The sequence below is a fragment of the Alosa alosa genome, chromosome 17 (genome assembly GCF_017589495.1).
Source record: "Alosa alosa isolate M-15738 ecotype Scorff River chromosome 17, AALO_Geno_1.1, whole genome shotgun sequence".
In the NCBI taxonomy this organism is placed as follows: domain Eukaryota; kingdom Metazoa; phylum Chordata; class Actinopteri; order Clupeiformes; family Clupeidae; genus Alosa; species Alosa alosa.
In genome coordinates this window covers 7,775,567-7,796,221 of record NC_063205.1, presented here as the reverse complement: position 1 = coordinate 7,796,221, position 20,655 = coordinate 7,775,567, and the positions used below count along the sequence as shown (strand labels likewise).

The following is a 20,655-nucleotide window of genomic DNA, read 5'->3' as shown; positions in this document are numbered from 1 at the left end:
CATGGGGAAATGCCTTTTTATTTAAAAACATGTCTCTAGCAATTCATTCGGTCAGTTTAGTTTTAGTTTAATATCCCTTGTCAGCTGAAGAAATAAGATGATCTTGCACACCTTTCTCCATAAAGCGGAATATGACTACCGTGTAAGTCAATCCCAGGTAAAGCTCATGTTTGTTAGCAATGAATTTGAATCAGTGAATAATTTAGAATTTAATCTAGCAAATACTTCCATATAGACTCAGGCAGAACAATGATGAGCCTTGTAGGCTCTGGACTCAGGTAAGTATAAAGAAAGTGAATGAGATGACATAGTGGAAGTAGAAGAAATGTTCTGAGGATACTGTAGTTACATTACATTTAGCAGACACTTCTTGACTTACATATGTCAGCTATATTACAAGGGATCACATTTTCCCCGGAGCAACTTGGGGTTAAGTGCCAATTGCTCAAGGGCACAACGGTGGAAGCCGGAAATTGAACCGACAACTTTCTGGCTACTGCATGCTAGCCCAGCTCCTTAACCACTACACTAAAAGCACTTCTGCACTTAACCCTAACATGACCCTCTCATTAGCCCATGTTTCATGAAGCTGTAAAAAATGCTTCCTCATGAACTAACTTTTTTCAAACAATTTTTATATTTGACCACTCCACAATTATGTTTCTCACAGGGAAGCAGTTTAAAGGCCCATACACTATTGTTTGTTGATGTTAAACAGCACATTCCCTCATTTTAATGAATGCATACTCAATGTGCAGTAGGCTTATTTCTAGACCTCCATTATAAATGGAATATTTTATATTAGAATTTCTTATCCGACTTAATGCAATTAGGTTATGCACAGTATATTCCTCCAGTGGCAGAGAACATTGCATATATTACAATCTATTTTGGCTGTCCTGAAGAAGTATTTACACCACTATGCGCCATGCAATGAGCTCCATCTTGTGTAGCCAGAGGGAATTACACTTACCAAACTACTTCAAAAATGTGTGCAATCTTACATTAGGCATGACAGAAACAGCTGCACTGCCATGGATGGCAAAGATTCCACAATGTCTTTTTAATTCTTCTGACTGCCTTGTCACATCTGGACTCTTGCGCAACTGGTAAGACATAACACAATAATTATCACTATGTGTACACCATGTGGGTTTGTGTGTGTGTGTGTGTGTGCCTTGATACAAAAATACTGGTATTGGGTTTCTCTGTATATAGGATTTGGAGGAGGTCACATTCAAAGGGTTTCTGTTTGCATTTCATTTAGATTTCTGTCGGGCACTGTTCCACATATACACAAATACAACTTTGCATTTAGCATGTGTGGCCGCTCTCTGTCATGCACGCCTGTCATTTAGTTCCATGGGACCTGCTGAAGGGAAAAACTGTAAGGACCTGCAGCCACCTTTTATGACTTTGGTTCTCATGTGTGGCTCAGACTGGACTAAAACAGCCCAAGAGGTTCAGCGGCCTAGTACACACACACAGTTGAAGGTGAATCTTTTACACAGGTATTATAAATTACAATGACATGCACCTGATGGTAGTGTAGATTCACACACTAAACGCATACAATGTTTGCCTTCATTTTTAACTGGTACACTTAATAGGTTTATTCCACTGTATCAAAGAGTAACAAGGTTGTAGCAACAAAGCTGTTACATGTACACTGGTGTCAATGAGGCCTTGACTGGAGCTAAGAATGGTTTGTATATCAAATCTATCATGACTAGATTTACCCCATCCAGCAGGTCTCAGGTCAGCTCTTTGCCTCTGATGAAAATGTAGGCAAATTGACAAAGTTTTGTAAAAGCACTCAGTATTACAATGTAACAACTATATATATGTAGGTACCCACAAATACATAATGCAAGTACAATGATAGTACCTGATAGTACAAGTTGTTACACAGGTTGTACCACTGTACCTAATTATAGGTACACTGTAACAGCGACACATTAAAATAAAGTGTTACCTTCAAAAGTTTAACAAAATTGAAATACTCAAGTAAAGTACATGAAAAAGCGACTTAAGTACAGTAATTGAGTAAATGTACTCAAGTAATGTCCACTGCTACTGTGTGATTAAAGTGTAATAATCAACCATTCTAGCTCCTTCTATCGGCATTGATTACAGAGGTATACATAATTTCAAGCATAGCATTTCCCATGGGAAAAAGTTTTGTTTCCAATTATTGGGTGGGGTTGGGAACATAATGTTACCTGTTATGTCCCATGCTGTGCAGTCAAGTGTTATATTATATGTGGTGCTGTGCCCACATTCTTAGCTGTGGAATATGCGTGGTAAGTGAAAACAAGTATCCCCCTGAAGACATTAAAGACTATCTATCTATTATCTATCTATCTATCTATCTATTAACTATCTATCTATTACCTGGACTGTTGCCGTTAGTTACACAGTGGCACTATCGTTTCATTTAGCATTTTGAACATTTTCTTTATACAGACATTTGGCTATATAGACGAGTTTGGTAACTCACTAATGCCAGCAAGAGGATGCTAAAGCTACGGAAGCATATTAGGGCTACATGAAGAGAAAATATTTTTGAAAATTCCGAGATAAAAGTCAACATTTTCGAGAAACAAAGTCAGAAATAATTTCTGAGATTAAAGTCAGAAATTTTGACTTTTATCTCAAATTTTTTTACTTTTATCTCAAAAATGTTGACTTTTTTTCTCAGAAATTCTGACTTTTTTTCTCAGAAATTATTGCTCTTTCTTTCTCGAAAATTTTGACTTCGAATTTTCAAAAATATTTTCTCTTCATGTGGCCCTAATACGCTTCCGTATCTAAAGCAGATGTTAAGAGCCTGCTTCGCTTCATTTAATCTTTCACAGGTCTCCACGAAACTCCTTTCAACGGCATGACTAATGTTCTACTGTGGCCTGCTCAGGTTTGAGATCGGTGTTGCTGTAGAAGTAGCTTGTCCAGGCTTGTTTGGATGGGAACATGTAGCCACTGGGGCCATGCCTTTGGATGTCCTTTCTCTGTTGTTTTTTACTGTGTAGAGTGTGATGTCAAACTGCCCTTCATTAGATGTGATTAACTGTGACCACGTACAGCAACATTTTATTATGAGAAGTAGTCTAATGTCACATGGCAACTCAATCTACATTGTTGTTTCCTTGTTAGTCCAGTTAGTTTTCTTGTTATTGCATCAATCTTAAGGGTGGTGTGATGTATTTCTGTCAAATAGAAATTCCATAACCATTTGCATTGTTACCATATTCAAACAATCTTTAATTAAATACAGACAAAATTACAAAACTATTCATTGCTGGCAAAACAAACACAAGAAATGTTAAGACGTGCATTGCAAAAAGGATAAATCTGAATCCACAAAAGTCACTATAATATTCAGTGAATCATTGGAAAGGGAGTCTTCATCACTGCCGATGTACGTTTATCCTTTATATTCAGCAACAAAACTAGTGAGTTTTTTGAAAATTTCTGAGTGAGAGGTCAGTGTTTGTGACCACCTCTGAATATACACTTTTCTACTTCCTCTATGTGCTACATCACATAGTCCACTCTGAAAGGGACACTCCTCCTAATGGAGGACAGGTCAGTGGAGTGCCAGTCCCCAGGTGCTTTGAAACCAGAGCCGTGCACCCGGTGCAAATCCTGCAGAGTCGAACAACCCCACCCAGGCTTCGCTGTGCCTCTTTATCTAATGAGGTGGAAAAAAGTGCCACACCCTTTCTGTTTGAGCATTCAGGTGAGACAGCCGCTCACCGGAACCGGTCACACCTTTGTCATGCGTGATGAGGTCATAATGGAACCGGTCACACCTTTGTCATGCGTGATGAGGTCATAATGGAACCGGTCACACCTTTGTCATGCGTGATGAGGTCATAATGGAACCGGTCACACCTTTGTCATGCGTGATGAGGTCATAATGGAATCACCCGCATCTCCGTCCTGCTCCCCATGAATCCCCTCAGTCACGTGCGGGCTGCGCCTTCAGAGTCCGGCTGTTGATGAAGTCAGATTTTCGATATCCAGCCTGCCAGTCAGACAACAGAGAAGTTATGTATGATATATGCAGTATTAAGATTAATATACATTCTACACATTAGAGGCAAGCATGCATGCACATGATTCTACCAGAATACACAGTATTTATAAACACAAAAATACCTCATAAAGAGATAAATATTTTTTAACAAAAACACATCGGCCACAATAATTGGCACTCCTGTATGTAATACCTTGTTAAAGGTGCTATAAGCGATGTTGGGCAATGTCACTTCTGTTGACATTCAAACAAAACAGAGCTAGCTCGCTACTCCCTCTCCCTCCCTCCAGTGCAATTAAAACTCCCCTAAAAGCGCATCTCGTCGGTTATTGGCTGGAACACTGTTTGTTATGTTTCGTGGTGCAGGTTGCACAAGTTTGTTTTTGTTGCCGTTAGCGGAGCATGGGCTGTCTACAGAGATCGCGTTTTTTTACAGTGTGTTCAGGGGACAGACAGCTAGCGGATAGTGAGGAGATGTTTTCTGTATTTAACCAAAAATGTTTTAGCCTAAAAAACGTGTGGCATCGCTTACAGCACCTTTAAGCCACCCTTTGCCTTTAAAACAGGTCGTAATATTCTTCTATGATACCCCCATAAAGTTGGAGAATACAAAGCAAGGGATTTGAGATCATTCCTCTTGACAAAATCTCTCCAGATCGTCCAGATTACTAGGTCCTCACTTCCTCTTTGATTCATCCCACTGTTTTTCTATGGAGTTTAGATCAGGGGACTGAGATGGCAATGGCGGAAGCTTGATTTTGTGCTCAGTAAATCAATTTTGTTTTGATCTGGACACATGTTTTGTTTTATTGACCTGATGAATGATGCAATCATGACCCACCTTTAGCATCTTGGCAGAAATTGAAAATGTTTTTTCTTGGAATTAATGATACCCTGCACTATAATAAGGTTCCCAAGGCCTTTGGAATAAAATAGCCCCATAGTATCACTCTCCACCATAATTCTCATCAGGCATGGGGTTCTTTTCAGTATAGCCATTCTCTCTTACCATCCTTCTAACTGTGTGTGGGGGCAAAATAAACATGTGCCTTTGTCCAAAAAAGTTAGTCACATTTCCAGTTTATTAGAACTATTTAGTTGTAAATAAGGGCGTTTTCAACCAAGTAGCTAGTTTTTATAGCCATTCCTTGACTTGTCAACACACTTTCCTTTTATTTACATTTAGTGAATTCTCTTGTCTTTCCTATGTTGGAAAATGACTAGGGGATTTAACCTCTGTGTCACTTTATTCTCATACCTATGTGAAAAAGAAAGTCATGAAATACTGCTGAAAGTACTGCTGATTAACTTAAAGAAGTTGAATAAAAATGGAAAAATGCTTCTGTTACATTTTGTATGTAGGATTGTCTAGGGCTGCCAAAAATCGTGGCCAATGTTTATGATGATGTTTGCGTGTATATATATACACACAAACAGCTACTAGCTCTGATCAAGGTATTTTTATATACCAGTGTCCAGGGTAACAGTCTCACCTTTTTGTAGGCTCCACGGAGTTCAACTTGGTTCCACATAGTGTGCAGCAGTACCCCGGCTGTTTGGGCAGCACGGGTGGGTCCATACCTAGTGGGTCCATATATAGAAGACGATAGACATTTACATATAGCTGGTTAAGGCTAAGTTATTCCGTCAACACTAAAGACAGCTGTGCAAAATCATGTCAAAGCTAGATAGTGTGACAGCTTAGCCATTGGCCATTACAATCACCCTGACACTGCTTGGCAAAAGTAAATAGTAATCAGTGATGGTGAAATTTCTAGAAATTCCATAAAAAATCCACGTTTGGGAATGGTGTGTGACAGGAGAGACGCACCCGTTGTCCCTTGTGCTGATGCTGATGATCTTGGGCAGTGCCCCATGGTTGACCACGGCACGGACGCTCTGCGTGTCGGCCTGGCACAGGTTGATGAGGACGTGGCACAAAGAAACGGTGACGTCCATCGGGAGGTCGGTGCCCATGTCCGAGCTGGGCAGCATGGCCAGCAGTTCAGGCAACACTTGTTTGACTGGGGAGGGCACATGAATGGGAGCCATATCAGCACCACTGGATTTCAACAACGGACAGCTACGCAGACAATATGTCACGTGACTGGATACAGGACTCACTGATTTCACTGTGGTGCTCTCGGAAGCGAGACAGGTTCCTCAGGAGGGACACGGTGGTCTTCTTGATGTCCATCTCACCCTCCTCCAGCAGCGTCTTCAGCTGGGACAGACCCCTTCCTTCTGCACTACAACGTGAGCGAGTGACTCTGCTATCTGCTGGTACAATCCCAAGAGCAACAGCTCAAATCAAAGGCATTTACGGCACTTTCAAACACTTTTCATATGCAGAATTATTTGAGACATTACTTATAGACCCACTGAACAATTATCCTCTTGTGTAATTGATAGAGGAACAAGTGCATTGGGATTGCTTTCAGAATGCCAAACATGGGCACTGTTGATCAACGGAAAATAACTGGCTCTTTCACCCTGCTCCTCAGTTTCCATAGACAAATACCCCTTCAGTTTCCATAGACAAATACCCCTTCAGTTTCCATAGACAAATACCCCTTCTACCCCCACCCTCATCCCTCTCACCTACATACTCAAAACCTCATACCCACTCCCTCTCACCTACTGTACATACTCAAAACCTCATACCCACTCCCTCTCACCTACTGTACATACTCAAAACCTCATACCCACTCCCTCTCACCTACATACTCAAAACCTCATACCCACTCCCTCTCACCTACATACAAAACTCAACCCCCTCTCACCTACATACTCAAAACCTCATACCCACTCCCTCTCACCTACATACTCAAAACCTCATACCCACTCCCTCTCTCACCTACATACTCAAAACCTCATACCCACTCCCTCTCACCTACTGTACATACTCAAACCTCCTCATCACCCTCTGTACATACTCTCAAAAACCTCATACCAAACCTCAAACTCTCTCAAACCCACATACTCAAAACCTCATACCCACTCCCTCTCACCCACATCTCAAAAAACTTCTCTCACCCCTCTCACCTACTGTACATACTCAAAACCTCATACCCACTCCCTCTCACCTACTGTACATACTCAAAACCTCATACCCACTCCCTCTCACCTACATACTCAAAACCTCATACCCACTCCCTCTCACCTACATACTCAAAACCTCATACCCACTCCCTCTCACCTACTGTACATACTCAAAACCTCATACCCACTCCCTCTCACCTACATACTCAAAACCTCATACCCACTCCCTCACCTACTGTACATACTCAAAACCTCATACCCACTCCCTCACCTACTGTACATACTCAAAACCTCATACCCACTCCCTCTCACCTACATACTCAAAACCTCATACCCACTCCCTCTCACCTACTGTACATACTCAAAACCTCATACCCACTCCCTCTCACCTACTGTACTCAAAACCTCATACCCACTCCCTCTCACCTACATACTCAAAACCTCATACCCACTCCCTCTCATATCTATGGCACAGTACCACGACTCACATTTCATGCACACACACACACACACGCACACTCACTGTAAACTGTCCCATGTAGCCTTTTTTCAAATACTGTCTTTATATATTTTATGTTCTTTGTGTTCACAAGCTGTCTATAATTTCAAATAGTGTTTGTATACTGTATGTTACATGACTTTTTACACTTATTTGGGTTATGTAAGGTTTGTTTTTTTTTGTAAATATTTGTATAACACCTATGGCAAAACTTAATAAAAAAAATAATAATAAAAAAACCTCCAAACTAGACTCTAGTGCTCTCTGCTTCTCGAGAGTTCCTCGAGCCTTTTTAATGAATTGGAGGGCTTGACCATACCGCTCCATTCCCAGCGGTCAGGTTCTGCAGGGCTCCCACCGACGCCTCCTGCGTGCACTGGCGGCTGCTGCGGGCGATGAGTGACAGGTACATGCGTGTGGTGATGGCGCTCCAGAGCCACTCGGCCCCGCTGGGGTTGGACTTGTCTTCCAGCAGGGGGCGCTGGTGCTCCTGCTGCTGAAAAGGAACATTGAGGCACATAACAGGTCAAACACCACAACAACACCCCGAAACAATCTCTATACAAGAGCATGTTTGAAATGCTAAAAAGAGCTTTGGGCTTTTTCCTAGAACAGTGAGTAGTATTTTAGGGGTAAGGCACAGCTGTTTACCTCTACAATCTCAACACTCCTGCCTGGGAAACAGCCTGGGGTTTTGGTCTTGATCGTGGCGACGTCTCGCATCGTGTAAAGGTCTCCGGCGTACCTCAGTGGGAGCTCAGCCTCCAGTTGGTAGGAGAGGTTGTGCAGAATGCACACGCAATTCTCTGTTGTCTGGTCACACGAATACCAGTTGAGTAAGGGAGTCAATATCAGAAGTAGTATTTCATAAACATGAAGCAGTCAAATGACAGCACGAGTCTAATCAAAAGCATATGAAAATCCCAGACATCACAAAGCTACTCAGCCAATGCATGTGAGGCAGGATGTGGAAAGGTGCAGATGTGTATGTTAAGACCTTGTCATCGGGCTGGTAGTCAGCTATGGTCCCTCGTACGTAGTAGATCAGAGCATCGATGAGGCCAGTTCTCTCTCGCATGACTTTACGGCCATCAGGGCCCGATGAGCTGAGGTTGCTGGAGACGTGAGAAACACATGAAGTCAAACGTCAAGTGACTAATAAAAAAAAAAATAATAACACACAATTTCATATTGCTAGCAGTACTTATGGAAATAAAAACAGGATCAGGAATTGTGCCCTAGTTAGTATTAATAATACAAAAATATATGAAAGTTACAAGAAAATAATATCAATGCTCAGTACTCAGAGACAAATCTCAAAATGTTTTGTAATATTTTATTTCCACTCCTCTACACCGCTCGCTACATCAAACATTGAGGTCGGACTGGGAAAGGTGATGCAGCAGTAACAGCAAGAGGTGGTGAGTGGGTGGACAGCCCTTAATGTTTTGAAACACCCAATACATACTGGCATCATTATCATTATGGGATACATAGGGCAGAATAACAGTAGGTGTCGTCATGCTTGGAGCATGTTAGGAGGGGAACAACACTATTTAACCCTTTCTGGCTTGTTGGGTTCATTGCTTCTGCGTGAAAACTGAAGTTGAATCAACTTTTGACGGAAGATACTTCTAAGCTATGAAAATGATGACCTGACACTGCACAACCTGTGGATCGTTCTTAAGCATGGTACTTAAATGCTAACTCCAGCACATGCACATAAACTCCAGGGGGTAACAAGTAACATCGACATCACATACATGTATGAGATCTTACATTCTCCTCCTCGCCTGAGCTGGATAGAAGTGATTTTGGCACTGGGCCCATCCTGTTCTAAACCCCCCACTGTAACATACTAGTTGAACAAAGGTATGACCTCATTCTAAGTCTGGACAAAGCCAGGACAAAAGCAGCATTCTGGGGATGCCATTATCACCCTCTGTACTGCTTCAGCACCATCAGCCTACGGCATCAGCATTCACCCACTGACTGACTTTCAGAGTCTTCTAGGCTCCAGTCGGGCTCCTCAGTAGCAACTCCCACTGTGCCCCCTCCCCCTTCTAGCCTCCAGTCGGGCTCCTCAGTAGCAACTCTAAAATCGTTTATTACATAACTTTAATCCATCACAATGTTACCATGCGGTTAGAATCCAACGCCCATCAAATATTCTATTCTAATCTCAGCAACACCAGCCAGCCACTAAAAAGTGCCCATAATCTATGTGGTCAAGGGTCAGTCTTGTAATAAAATCACCTCTGACTCCAACATCCCAACGGGCCTGAAAATAATCTCGTTATCTGGAGGCTGGAGACCTTATCTGGAGGCTCATCCAGACTCTCCTCCTGACAGTCCTAATCGCTATCATGGAAGAAGGAGTGGTAGCTTTAGCAACCACATAGCATAGCTATTCCATTGACTTTGAAAAAATAACTACTTTAAAATCAGGACATCACAGATGCTGTGGGAACTGTGTGCTACTTTAAAGAAGACGAAAGCCAAAGCTGCTTACTATTAAAGGGAAACCTGAAATCTCAATAAAAAAGGACATTCCTCTACTGAATGTTTTTATGGAATTAGAGCCAATAGTCATCCTCGACTGAAAGTAACAGATAAGAGCACTGCTAGTGTTCCATTTCAGTCCTAAACCAAAGGGGTACTGAACAAGCAAACAAACGGACAGGACCCTATTAATGATTACATCAGCCAGGGCAGACACAGTCGGAATACTGAGTAGCCTCTAAGCAATCGCTCTTCAGGTAAATAAAAGGGTGTGTGTCTAAAAACATTGGCTCCTGAGACTTCTGAAACCGATACGGAAGTAAATTATTCAGGTCCCGGCAGTGTTGCTAGGACAACAGGTCTTGTTACTACAGGGCAGGTTTTGTTTGTGGCTGGGACAGACTAGGCTAAGTGCCAGATTTCCGCAAAGGACTCCTCTCACTGTTTGATCAGCTTGTTTGGGTGTGTCTCCCTTCACAGGGTTGGGCTGGGAGGTAAGCCTGCTGGTGCTGCGTGGTGCGATGTCGTAAACCGGTAGTGATTTACACACACTTTATATTAACAATTTATCCTAAGGCCTCTGTTTTCTTTCAGTGCACTCCTGAGATCACTACATTGTAAAAGGACTCTGGCTCAAAGGAGTCTCAAACATAATACATAATCGACAGTTTCGAAAAAGGAAGATCCCTTTACCACAACCCGACACGCCTCTTGCACAATACAGCAAATATGAATAGGAAATGATTCATCAAAAGAATCACAGAATATGTGAGGGGAGGTATTAGTTGCTTTCATCTGTCAAAATAAGTTATCATATACTTTTTTAGTAATCCAGAAATGTAATTCAGTGTGTCATCTGTGCTACTTTTTGTTTGTGGCATTTATGTAATCATCTTTGATAGGGTTGATCCTCAACTGTATATTCAGAAGCTTTGAGGGACACAGCCCACTTACTCAACCTCATGATACATATCACACAGAGATGAAACATTGTGTGAGAGGGTAGGACCCACATCTAGACACGTCGAGACAAACGGACACCTCATCTCCAAACATAAAATGCATGGTGAACTGCAGCTGACCGAAAAATGGCATGAACATGTCAAACTGGCCCTGATCTGATATCTTACAAAACAAAGTAAAATAAAATGATCTGCACATGATCAAATGCCTACATATGGTTCCATTCAAATACTACAGCGAAACTGGGCAGCCCATTTGTATGGGCTAATGCAAATACAAATGCTGCAACAAATGGTCATCTTCTCTTGGTCTGACCTACCGTAAGCAGCCTGTGGTGTTGTAGAAGACCTCTGCATCAGCCAAGAGGTCCTCTTTGGGATTTTCTCCTTCGTTGATGCCGGAGCACGGCACCATCACAGACTCTGTGAGAGTGGTCAGGGCCTCTCGGAGAAGATACTCCTTCAGTTGGTCGTGGGAGGACAGGTTCCATAACAGTCCTGGAAAGACACGATGAGTCAACAATTACTAGGAATGCAGCGTGATGAGACATCAACACACAATAAGACCAAATATGACCAATATGATCAAACTCAGATGACACAATAAGACAATATGACCAAACTCAGGAGAAACCCATTTGGTAGCATTTACTGCAACTAAAGGCAGTCTTTCTGGGGCAGCTCAGGGTTATGTGTCTTGCTCAGGGGCACAATGTTTACAGCTCTGGGACTGAGCTAATGACCCTCCACTGATTCATGACCCTCCACTGATTTAATTGGAAACCCAGATCCTTAACCACTAGACCATTGTTGGTATTGTCAAATACGTCATTTAATGTAATATCAATTGGAAAATTCCAAATTCATCTGATTTGCGGTTGACCAAGGTCACTGCCCACACAAACCTCAATCTCACCTGTGAGTTGTCTTCGGGTGTCTGTGTCTCTGCTCGTTGTGAGCAGGCTCAGGATGGCCGGTACACCCTCGCAGTCCCTCACCTCCATCTTGTTCTGGTTGCTCTCGTAGACGATGTTCCGCAGAGCCCCGGAAGCAGCGTGCTCCAGCTCCTCACTGTCACTTTGCAGAAGGGCAAGCAGCTTCTGGATGCCATGCAAGTAAGAGACCTACAGAAAGGCCCACATTTAGGTACTTAATTATATAGCTATTACATAACAGCAAAGAATAAGAGGTAGCTAAACAATTTCCTTTTTTGTAGGATAAACTCACAAAACCTTAATATGCACTATTTACCACGACCTTGCTATTTACTAGTATAACTACTATTTACTATTTTTTATGTACTGTAGTAGTAGCTTCTTTTTACTTTCAGAGACAGAGACAGAGCTGTCTTATTGTGTTACCTTCTTCTTGGCCTCAGCACTGTTGAAACAGTGATGTTGCAAGAAGCAGGCGGCAGAAACCTGCACATCCACGTCGTCCTGTGCCAGAAGGCTGATGGCTTTCTCCACAGTCATCACAGTGCCCTGCCCCTCAGCTTTCCTAAGAAGCATGATGTGGGAGACATGAGACATAACAACACATTCCTACACACGGTGAATCATTCGTGAAATGACTGCTATACTCTCTATGTCAACAAAATAGCTAACCGTTCGGTGACTGCTGTCTGCTGAGCCTGTTGTCCAACTACAGCCTTTTTCACGCTGGTATCCAGCTCCATGCTGACCACAGAGCCTGGGCAGGACTCGCGCCTCTCCCCATCCGTCCGGTGGCTGTCCCTCCTCACTGTCACCTGGTTCAGCCAGGCCAGGCTGCCTGTGTCCTGGCCGCCCACCCCAGACTGCCCCTCAGATGGTCCCCCTGTCTGCCACCCTAGCTGCCCCCCGGTCTGCCTGTGTGTCCCATACGAGCCCATGGCCACCCGCTGGGCCTCTGTGCTCCTGTAGGGGGTGCTGTGCACCAGGAAGTCCTCCCGCGGCACCGCAGGTCTGGGCCGGGGCCTGGGCTGGGACAGGGGCTGGTTGGCCGGCCGGTTCACGGCTCCATGGATGGTGCTGTACAAGCGGGTCCCGCGGACGACCTCGGAGTGGGCGTAGCGGTGGGAGGGCGGCGCCAGCGTCCGGGGGCTCTGCTCCATGACAGAGGGACGCGCAGCGGGCATGGTGAAGGAGCCATTTACCCAGCTGGTGTCCTGGCTGTGGCGCTGTGCCCTCTGACCCAGATGTGCCCGCAAGAGGACAGGGCTGGCGTCTGGAGTCACGTCCACGCGCTGCATAGGACTCTTGACGCCCACCTTCCAGCTGAAGGTGTTGCCACCATCATAAGTGATGAGTCGGCCATGAGAAGGATTACGCTGTAATAGTGGAAGAATACTTTATGAACACTCATCTGCACCATGCCTGATCATAGTTATAACTCACTCCAACATTATGGACACAACACAGTTTCCACTCTTAATACATAATGCATATCAGTAGCTTCACCACGCTGCACTATTTCCACACTGAATCAATAATACATATGATTGAAAAAACATAATGTATGACCTTTGTATTCAATTTGAAAGGCATGTAAAACTACACAACAATTAAGTCAAAAGTCATCATACAGAGCATAATTCATATTCTAGCATATAACAGATATAAACAGGGGTCTGAGAATTAACTACAGAAAATACCACTGCACATAGAAAAGCACTGCTAATGTTTATTCAAATGATGCTAAGCTGTGATTTATTTGACATAACTTGGAATTCAAGAAAAATGGATGGCTGTAAACAATGGTTTTGTTTCCTGCTGTTCTTATCAGAACCCTTCTTTTATTGTTATTCTCCAGCTACTGGGTTTTTTTCCACCATTTGCATACACAAATATATACAAAACGCCATGAGACTAGGGGTGTGACAATGACAAAGGAAAAACCAGTGTGGGACTGACATTTCCATCGTGGTGAGCCGATATGAACCTAAAGGCACACTGATCCCGACATGGAACAGATCTGTATAGAGGAAGGCCATGAGGTTGTACTACAAACACCACATTTATATTACAGGCTGACAACCTTGCATTCCTCGCATGTTTTCCCTGCAGACGCAAAGACTCGAGGACAGAGCTATATTTAACATTTAACTGGCTATCTTCCTACATGCAATATAAAACACGTGGACGCATACACAACACTTACAGCAGATGCCTAGAGCCATTTCTGTTTTAAAAGGAGACAGAAAGAGCTGTTGATATGTGAATAGATAATGAATCAATGTCAGTGACCAGCTTGTATAGGCAAGGTTTACATTGGATATGCACAGTGGATCAAATCTACATTCCCAAAGTTTAAAGAGATCTGATGGATGGCACACAACATCATTTTTTCTATATTGTGTTGAAATAGAAAGTGTTTGCTCTGTGCCTGCATTCCCATTTCTCTTGGTTACTGGACATGATGGAGCATGTGTGATCTGAATGGGGCACTGTGCTTTATGGGGCAATGTGTGTGCATGAGTCCTAATTGTTCTGAAATGTTTGAAAACCAAACAAAATTCCTCTCTGGCCAGGTCCATTACGGAGCACCCATTACAAGGGTTAAGAAATAGCAGAAGTCTTTCCACTCCTGTTATTTGACCAACACAACTGATAACACACCATGTTAAGTACATGGAGAGAATGGGTTGGCAATGCTGGCCACTGAGAATTACTGGGACTTGGTTCTGCCCATACTTGCCAGGTAGAAAGTTGTTTTAAACAAGGAATATTGCATTCACTTCCTCATTGATGAACTACTGTGCTTAAGTAAAGTATCCATTATATCATTACCGCTGTATTTGTATGTACTGTATGTTACCCTCTGGCCATATTATTTGAACACCATCAACATTATTATTAATCATTCACAATTGTATCTTTCAGTCAGACCAAATAAGACAACCAAATTAGCTTGTGTTTTATGAGGGTAGAAAACAGTAAGTAATGTTGTAAACCATTCACTATTCATGACTCCAATCCTGTCATAACACTTATCCTCTCACTAGTCTCAATCTTCCACAGCACTGCTAGGTTTCTGGGGGCAGGCCACTACACTACCACTGGGCTAGACCACTACAAAAAAGTTCCAGCATATCTCAAATATTTGCTCTCTCAGCACAGGCATTGTAGAACTGATTATATAATTGTGCAGTCCCTTTTAAGTGGCACACAGCCTTTCTTTTGACTAAATCTTAGCTTGGTTACAGGACCTCATTGAAAGAGCTCTAGATTCAGATGAAAATGATACAAATAGATAGATGTCCACCATCTGTCCCTAAGTTTCAGTGTTCATTTTCAATAGTTTCAATAGTTTTCAGTGTCAATGCCAATGTCAATGCATTGCTTATCTCCCTCTGTATGTGATAATATTGTTGTAGATCTAACTTAAATTAGAACTAACTTAAAAGAATTGTTGCGAATTTGATCTCTTTTTAAAAACACTGAAGTGTCAATTGGCTATAGGCCTACTTACAAACGGTCCTCTTCTTCCTCCTTTTATACATTGTTTTATGTTCGGTTAAATATTTTGTTGTTGAGAGATATCTATTTTATTTCTATATTTTTGATTTGCCTTCATGTTTTGTACCTCCAAATTTAGAGAATATATGCACAAGATTGATAGAGTATGCTTTTTGTTAATAATAGTAGTATTACAGTAGTAATAATGTCTCGAAAACATTCTCACTATGCACATGGACCTCCAGAGAGCATCCATGTCTCCCATTATGATGAAGGACATGAGATTACTTTCAGATATCTTCAGTATCTGGTGCTAAATAGAACACTGGTGTGCTATTTCAACTGGATGCTTGAAGAGTCTGTTTCCCAAAATGACTCAAGCAAATCAGAATGTGGCACATAATAACAGGTCCACGACAAACACTTTCCCAATCTTTCATCAGCATCAAAGTGAATTGCTATATCGCCAGAGGTGGAAAAAGTATGAAAATATTGTACTCAAGTAAAAGTACCAATACTTTGATTAAATATTACTCAAGTACAAGTTAAAAATACCGATCTGAAACTGTACTCAAGTAAAAGTAAAAAAGCAGTTCATTTAAAATGTACTTTAAGTAAAAGTTACTTAGTTACTTTTTTTTTTTTTTTTTGAGGGGGGGTGGGGGGGGTACCAGAACAACCAGTTTTACCAGAGACTTTCTAATGAGGAGATATAGCACTCAAAAATCCTCCATAGTAATGCATGGGGTTAGTTTGTAATGCCAATATGGCAGTTGTTCACACATATCACAACCCTTCCACGGCAAAACGCCGACATGTGAATACATTGAGCCAATCATGTGGTGTGTTGTAAAATACATTGAGCCAATCATGTCATCTGTTGTGATCTTGCCGCTGGAGCAAGATTGGTGTCGTGAAGCCTTACGCACACGCATTTCTGCTGAAATAGATGCACGATAAGTGCCCAAAAAGCGTTGCAATATGGCCTGCCGAGTGGAGGGACTTGCCTAAAAGGACTTTGGTCCTAGCTCGAGTTGCTGCAGCCAGCAGCTAAGGCAGCAATGTTCATGCTCCCAGTATGTAGCTGTAGCTGGAGCAACCTCGAAGCTAGGTAAAATCGAGTTTTGTTCATACCGACAGTACTCAGTGACGTTGAGAAATGGAGATCTATGTGAAAAAATGTGAAAGAGTTCTCCTTTAAGTTTGAGCAGTAGTTGATTTTCAAAGTTAGTTGCACTCATCTTTGTTCGCTTTGCAGTGAACAGTAATCCAGCACAACTGAAATGCCCTCACAGGCAGCTGAGGCAGGCAGGCCAATGTTGAGTTGCAGAGTTTTTTAGATTTGGAAACGAAAGCAGAAGGTTCAGCACATTAAAGGGCCAGACTGGGGAAAGTGGGAAGTATAGGGCCCCAATGGAGGAGAGGGCCCTTGAAAAGTGGAATGGGGGCACAACATTTTCACCAGGCATTAGTAATAACTCAGGTAATCCCACATAAAAAATCCAAACAACTCCATAAGAAGAGTCATGTGTAATGAAGTGGAATAACACAGGGAAAAAGTATTGAACATGCTAAGAAAAAGCACTAAGGCAAGGAAAGGGAAGGAACGAGCTGGAATCTGTAAGTAGTTAGAGAGTAGTTATCCTTTCTATCTGTGCAAATTAATATAAGCTTGGTTAGTAGCCTACATATTGATGGGCTATAAAAAGGTTTTCATTACCAAGGTGTCACACAAGAAACATTTCATGATGGATAAAAGCAAAAGCTCCCCAAGACCTTTGCAACCTTATTGTTGCAAAACATATCAATGAAACTGGTTACAGATGCATTTCAAAACTTCAGAATCTTCTAGTAAGCAGCATGGGAGCTATTATCTGCAAGTGGAAGGAACATCACTGCATCATCAACCGGCCATGCATAGGATCTCCTCGCAATATTTCTGACCAGGGAGTCAGAAGGATAGTCAATTCCAAGGGCCAAGGACCACTCTGAGAAAGCTTCAGAAAGACTTGAAGGCAGCCAATTAAATTAAATTAAATTAAACAGTTCTGGAAGTAACTAAAGATCAGGATTCACAAGAGGGACCCTGGAATCTGTTTAGAACACTGGGCCAAAAATCACACCTGATACTGCGACTAATACGTTTTGTCATACAGGAAATGTCTTGAAGCTGTCATTACAAACAAAGGCTTTTCCACCAAGTATTGAAGAAATTTCAGTAGGCACGTTCAATACTTTTTTCCTGTGTCATTCCACTTTATTACACATAACTGTTATGTTTGGATTTTTTATATGTGTTAATATAATGTGTAGTGAAAAATTTGAATAGACTCACTAACCCTAACCCTAGGAAGTTCAGGCTAATTACTGAAAAAAAAAATAAGTGTTCAATACTTATTTCCACCATATATTTATTTTACCTGAATATTTTAACTTCCAAATTAAATGTCAAAATGACAGGACTGACTGGATTTTGTATACAAAACATAGTGAAAACTGTCTAAGGTCACTCTCACTCTCCCTTGCTAAAGAGCTAAATGGTTTAGTCCGCCTGCACGATAGTCTATCTTTTGTTTATTTAGTTGAGCATCGCTAGTAGTGGACCGCTAATTGTTGTGCTGCTGGTGCAATGTCTTTCTCCAAGAAAGCCAAGTCAGGTTACCAAAAACAAAGGCCGAAACAGGAAAAATAGACATCAAAATGAGGGGAAACAACTAATAAACTTCTTTCCAAATAAAGGTGAGCACAAACGTCAAAACACGAAATCCCATGGTGTTTGCTTGAATAGGCTATCTCCGCAATCATTAGTGCTAAAACGAACTGAGACAACCCATTGAAATAGTGGAAAATACTGTACACTTTCATAGGTTAGGCTACACATGTAATCTGAGGCATCTCGTGATCCAGCTCCATCTCCATCACTTTCAGAAAGACTGCATGGTGCCAGCTTGATTCATGTCCTGTTGTAGGGCGCGATTTTTTTCTCTCCCTTTCTGTTTTCGTTAGTCTTAACTTTTTTTTTTACTCAAGTAACGGATGGGATTTTTGATGTAGCGAAGTACAATACTTCACTCAAAATGTAATCAAGTACAATTTAAAATACCAATTTTATAAACTACTTAAAAATACAAAATACACAGAAAAACTACTCAATAAAGTAACGTGAGTAGATGTATTTTGTTACTTTCCACCTCTGTATATCGCTCATAAGGCTATATTATTACAGAGTTGTAGGAAGGCGTGTTGAACCAATGTATCAGACTTACGTTCAGGTGAAAGGAGTGTCCATTTGTCATCCCATAGCTTGATAAGCTCTTACTGCTGCTGGTCACACGAGGGCTACCTGAGAAGTGATACAAATGTAAACAGCCTCTACATCTAACCCATCTGTTTTGACTGGTCAAGTGTCAAACTTGGTTTGTTGACCAATTAATTCACCAGAAACCAAATTGAAAACCGCTTAGGCTATGCCATTGGTAGCCTGTTTGTTTGACAAACTATCTGAGCAAAAGTCAGAACAATGATCAATGCTTAGACTATCTAACAAAACCTGTCAGACAGGGAATCACAGACGAACACAAGTCTTCTTTTAAACACGAGTTATTTGCCCTCAATGTCTGAAACTTTACAGGAATGAGTAGCCTAAGCATAATTGTCAAAACCTACTGTAGGATGAAAGCCTTCCTTTGCGAGCGAGTGTATGTTGCACTTGCTGCTGAACTCGTAGGCTCCGTTCAGATAACAAATTTCTAGATGTCGTAATTTTCTCTTCTGTAGGCACTACCAAACTTGTGTCATTGGCTTCTGAGGACAGCAATATTTCCTGTATGGGTAACACGGACTTAATGAAATGCGGTTCTAAAGCCATTTCACCCTCTTTCAAAGTTCCAGATGCTTCCGGCGCTAACAAAAGACAACGATACACTCACTACCACCTCTTCAGGTGGAGAGAGAAAGACAGGTGTTCCTGGCTTGCGGCACTGCTGGCTGTTCCACGCTACACAGTTCCCTTCAAGTTAAGAGGGGCGTGGTCTGAATCATTTAGGGGCATACGATTGGCTTGTTTTGATGTACGCTACACATTGCAGATACAGATTAAATATTCAACTATTGATAAATTGTCCGGCATGACAGTAGCCTGTTCCTGTGACCTTTGTTCATAGGACATTGTCAAATCTATGGAGCCACTACATCCAATTTTGATCACTGGACCCTACCGCTTTGGCATTCCCATAGTTTCACTGATATTCATTAGTTTGGGGAAGGGCCACACCCACTGAAGCTTAGGGGTCCCAGTCCACATTGGGCAGTGTCCTACATTAGGACAATTTATACAGCAGTTTCTACAGCCATCTCCTCGGCTTTGATACGGAGCCCCTAAAACCATCAGATGATAACAAAATTAAATACTGTGCTATCCTATAAATAATCTAAAATTGATGAATAGGTGAATTGAAAACTCAACTAGTGAATGCAATAAGAAATTAGTCAAATTTGTTTTATTTGTTTTATCTATAATTCATGTTTTAGATAAATAAAATGAGACACTTCATATACTCAGTCACTGTTTTGGTCTGACAATTTTTGAAAACATTTATTCAATAATTCTACTATTATCACTCTTTACCAGTACAAATTTAAATATATATGTATAAATGTATGTATACATGTATATTTGCATGATTTCATGCACTTCTTGACAAACACAATATATTATTATATTACCCATGCAAAGCTATCACATCTCATTTGTGAGTGAGCAGAGGAGCAAACCATTCACTCTACCAGCTCAGTTCTCTACTGCCATCTACTGTTGTAAAAGTGGACGAACAACAAAGTTCTCCAAGTCAACAGTAAAAACCTAGTAGGCCTAGTGGTTGAAGGATTTATGTTAGTGCATAGGCTACAATAAAAACAGTGGCCACTTTTTTCGAAATGTTGAGTTACCTATATCCTCAGTGTCCTTACGAGAGATCATGAATGTCACTGTCCTCTCTTGAGTGACTTTTAAATAAACTTTATTTCAAAACAAACTCAACCACTGAGCATTTAACACAGGGCCTGGTTTCATCAAGACTCCTTTTCTCTTTGCAAAATACATTCATTCACTTTCATGGAACCATAGACATCCAAAAACAGTGCTAACAAAAGCAACTACCAATAAATGTGGAT

At 41.6% G+C, this 20,655-nt stretch overlaps 1 protein-coding gene and 1 long non-coding RNA gene across 2 annotated transcripts; both read right to left on the bottom strand.

The window, feature by feature from the left end:
* Nucleotides 1–3,220: 3,220 nt before the first annotated feature.
* On the bottom strand, nt 3,221–19,473 carry pkp2 (plakophilin 2). Its single transcript, XM_048268883.1, is given in 14 exon segments — nt 3,221–4,027; nt 5,533–5,620; nt 5,871–6,063; nt 6,164–6,277; nt 6,280–6,316; nt 7,900–8,076; nt 8,232–8,393; nt 8,578–8,695; nt 11,365–11,542; nt 11,961–12,168; nt 12,406–12,544; nt 12,652–13,355; nt 18,750–18,826; nt 19,150–19,473. Coding segments are annotated over 14 exon segments (2,463 nt in total). The 5' UTR covers nt 19,352–19,473; the 3' UTR covers nt 3,221–3,961.
* On the bottom strand, nt 6,638–7,303 carry LOC125311076. The gene is made up of 3 exons (XR_007196411.1): nt 7,085–7,303; nt 6,838–6,932; nt 6,638–6,737 (listed from the first exon to the last, which is right to left on the bottom strand). It is a non-coding gene; the product is annotated as an uncharacterized LOC125311076 (long non-coding RNA).
* Nucleotides 19,474–20,655: the final 1,182 nt, after the last annotated feature.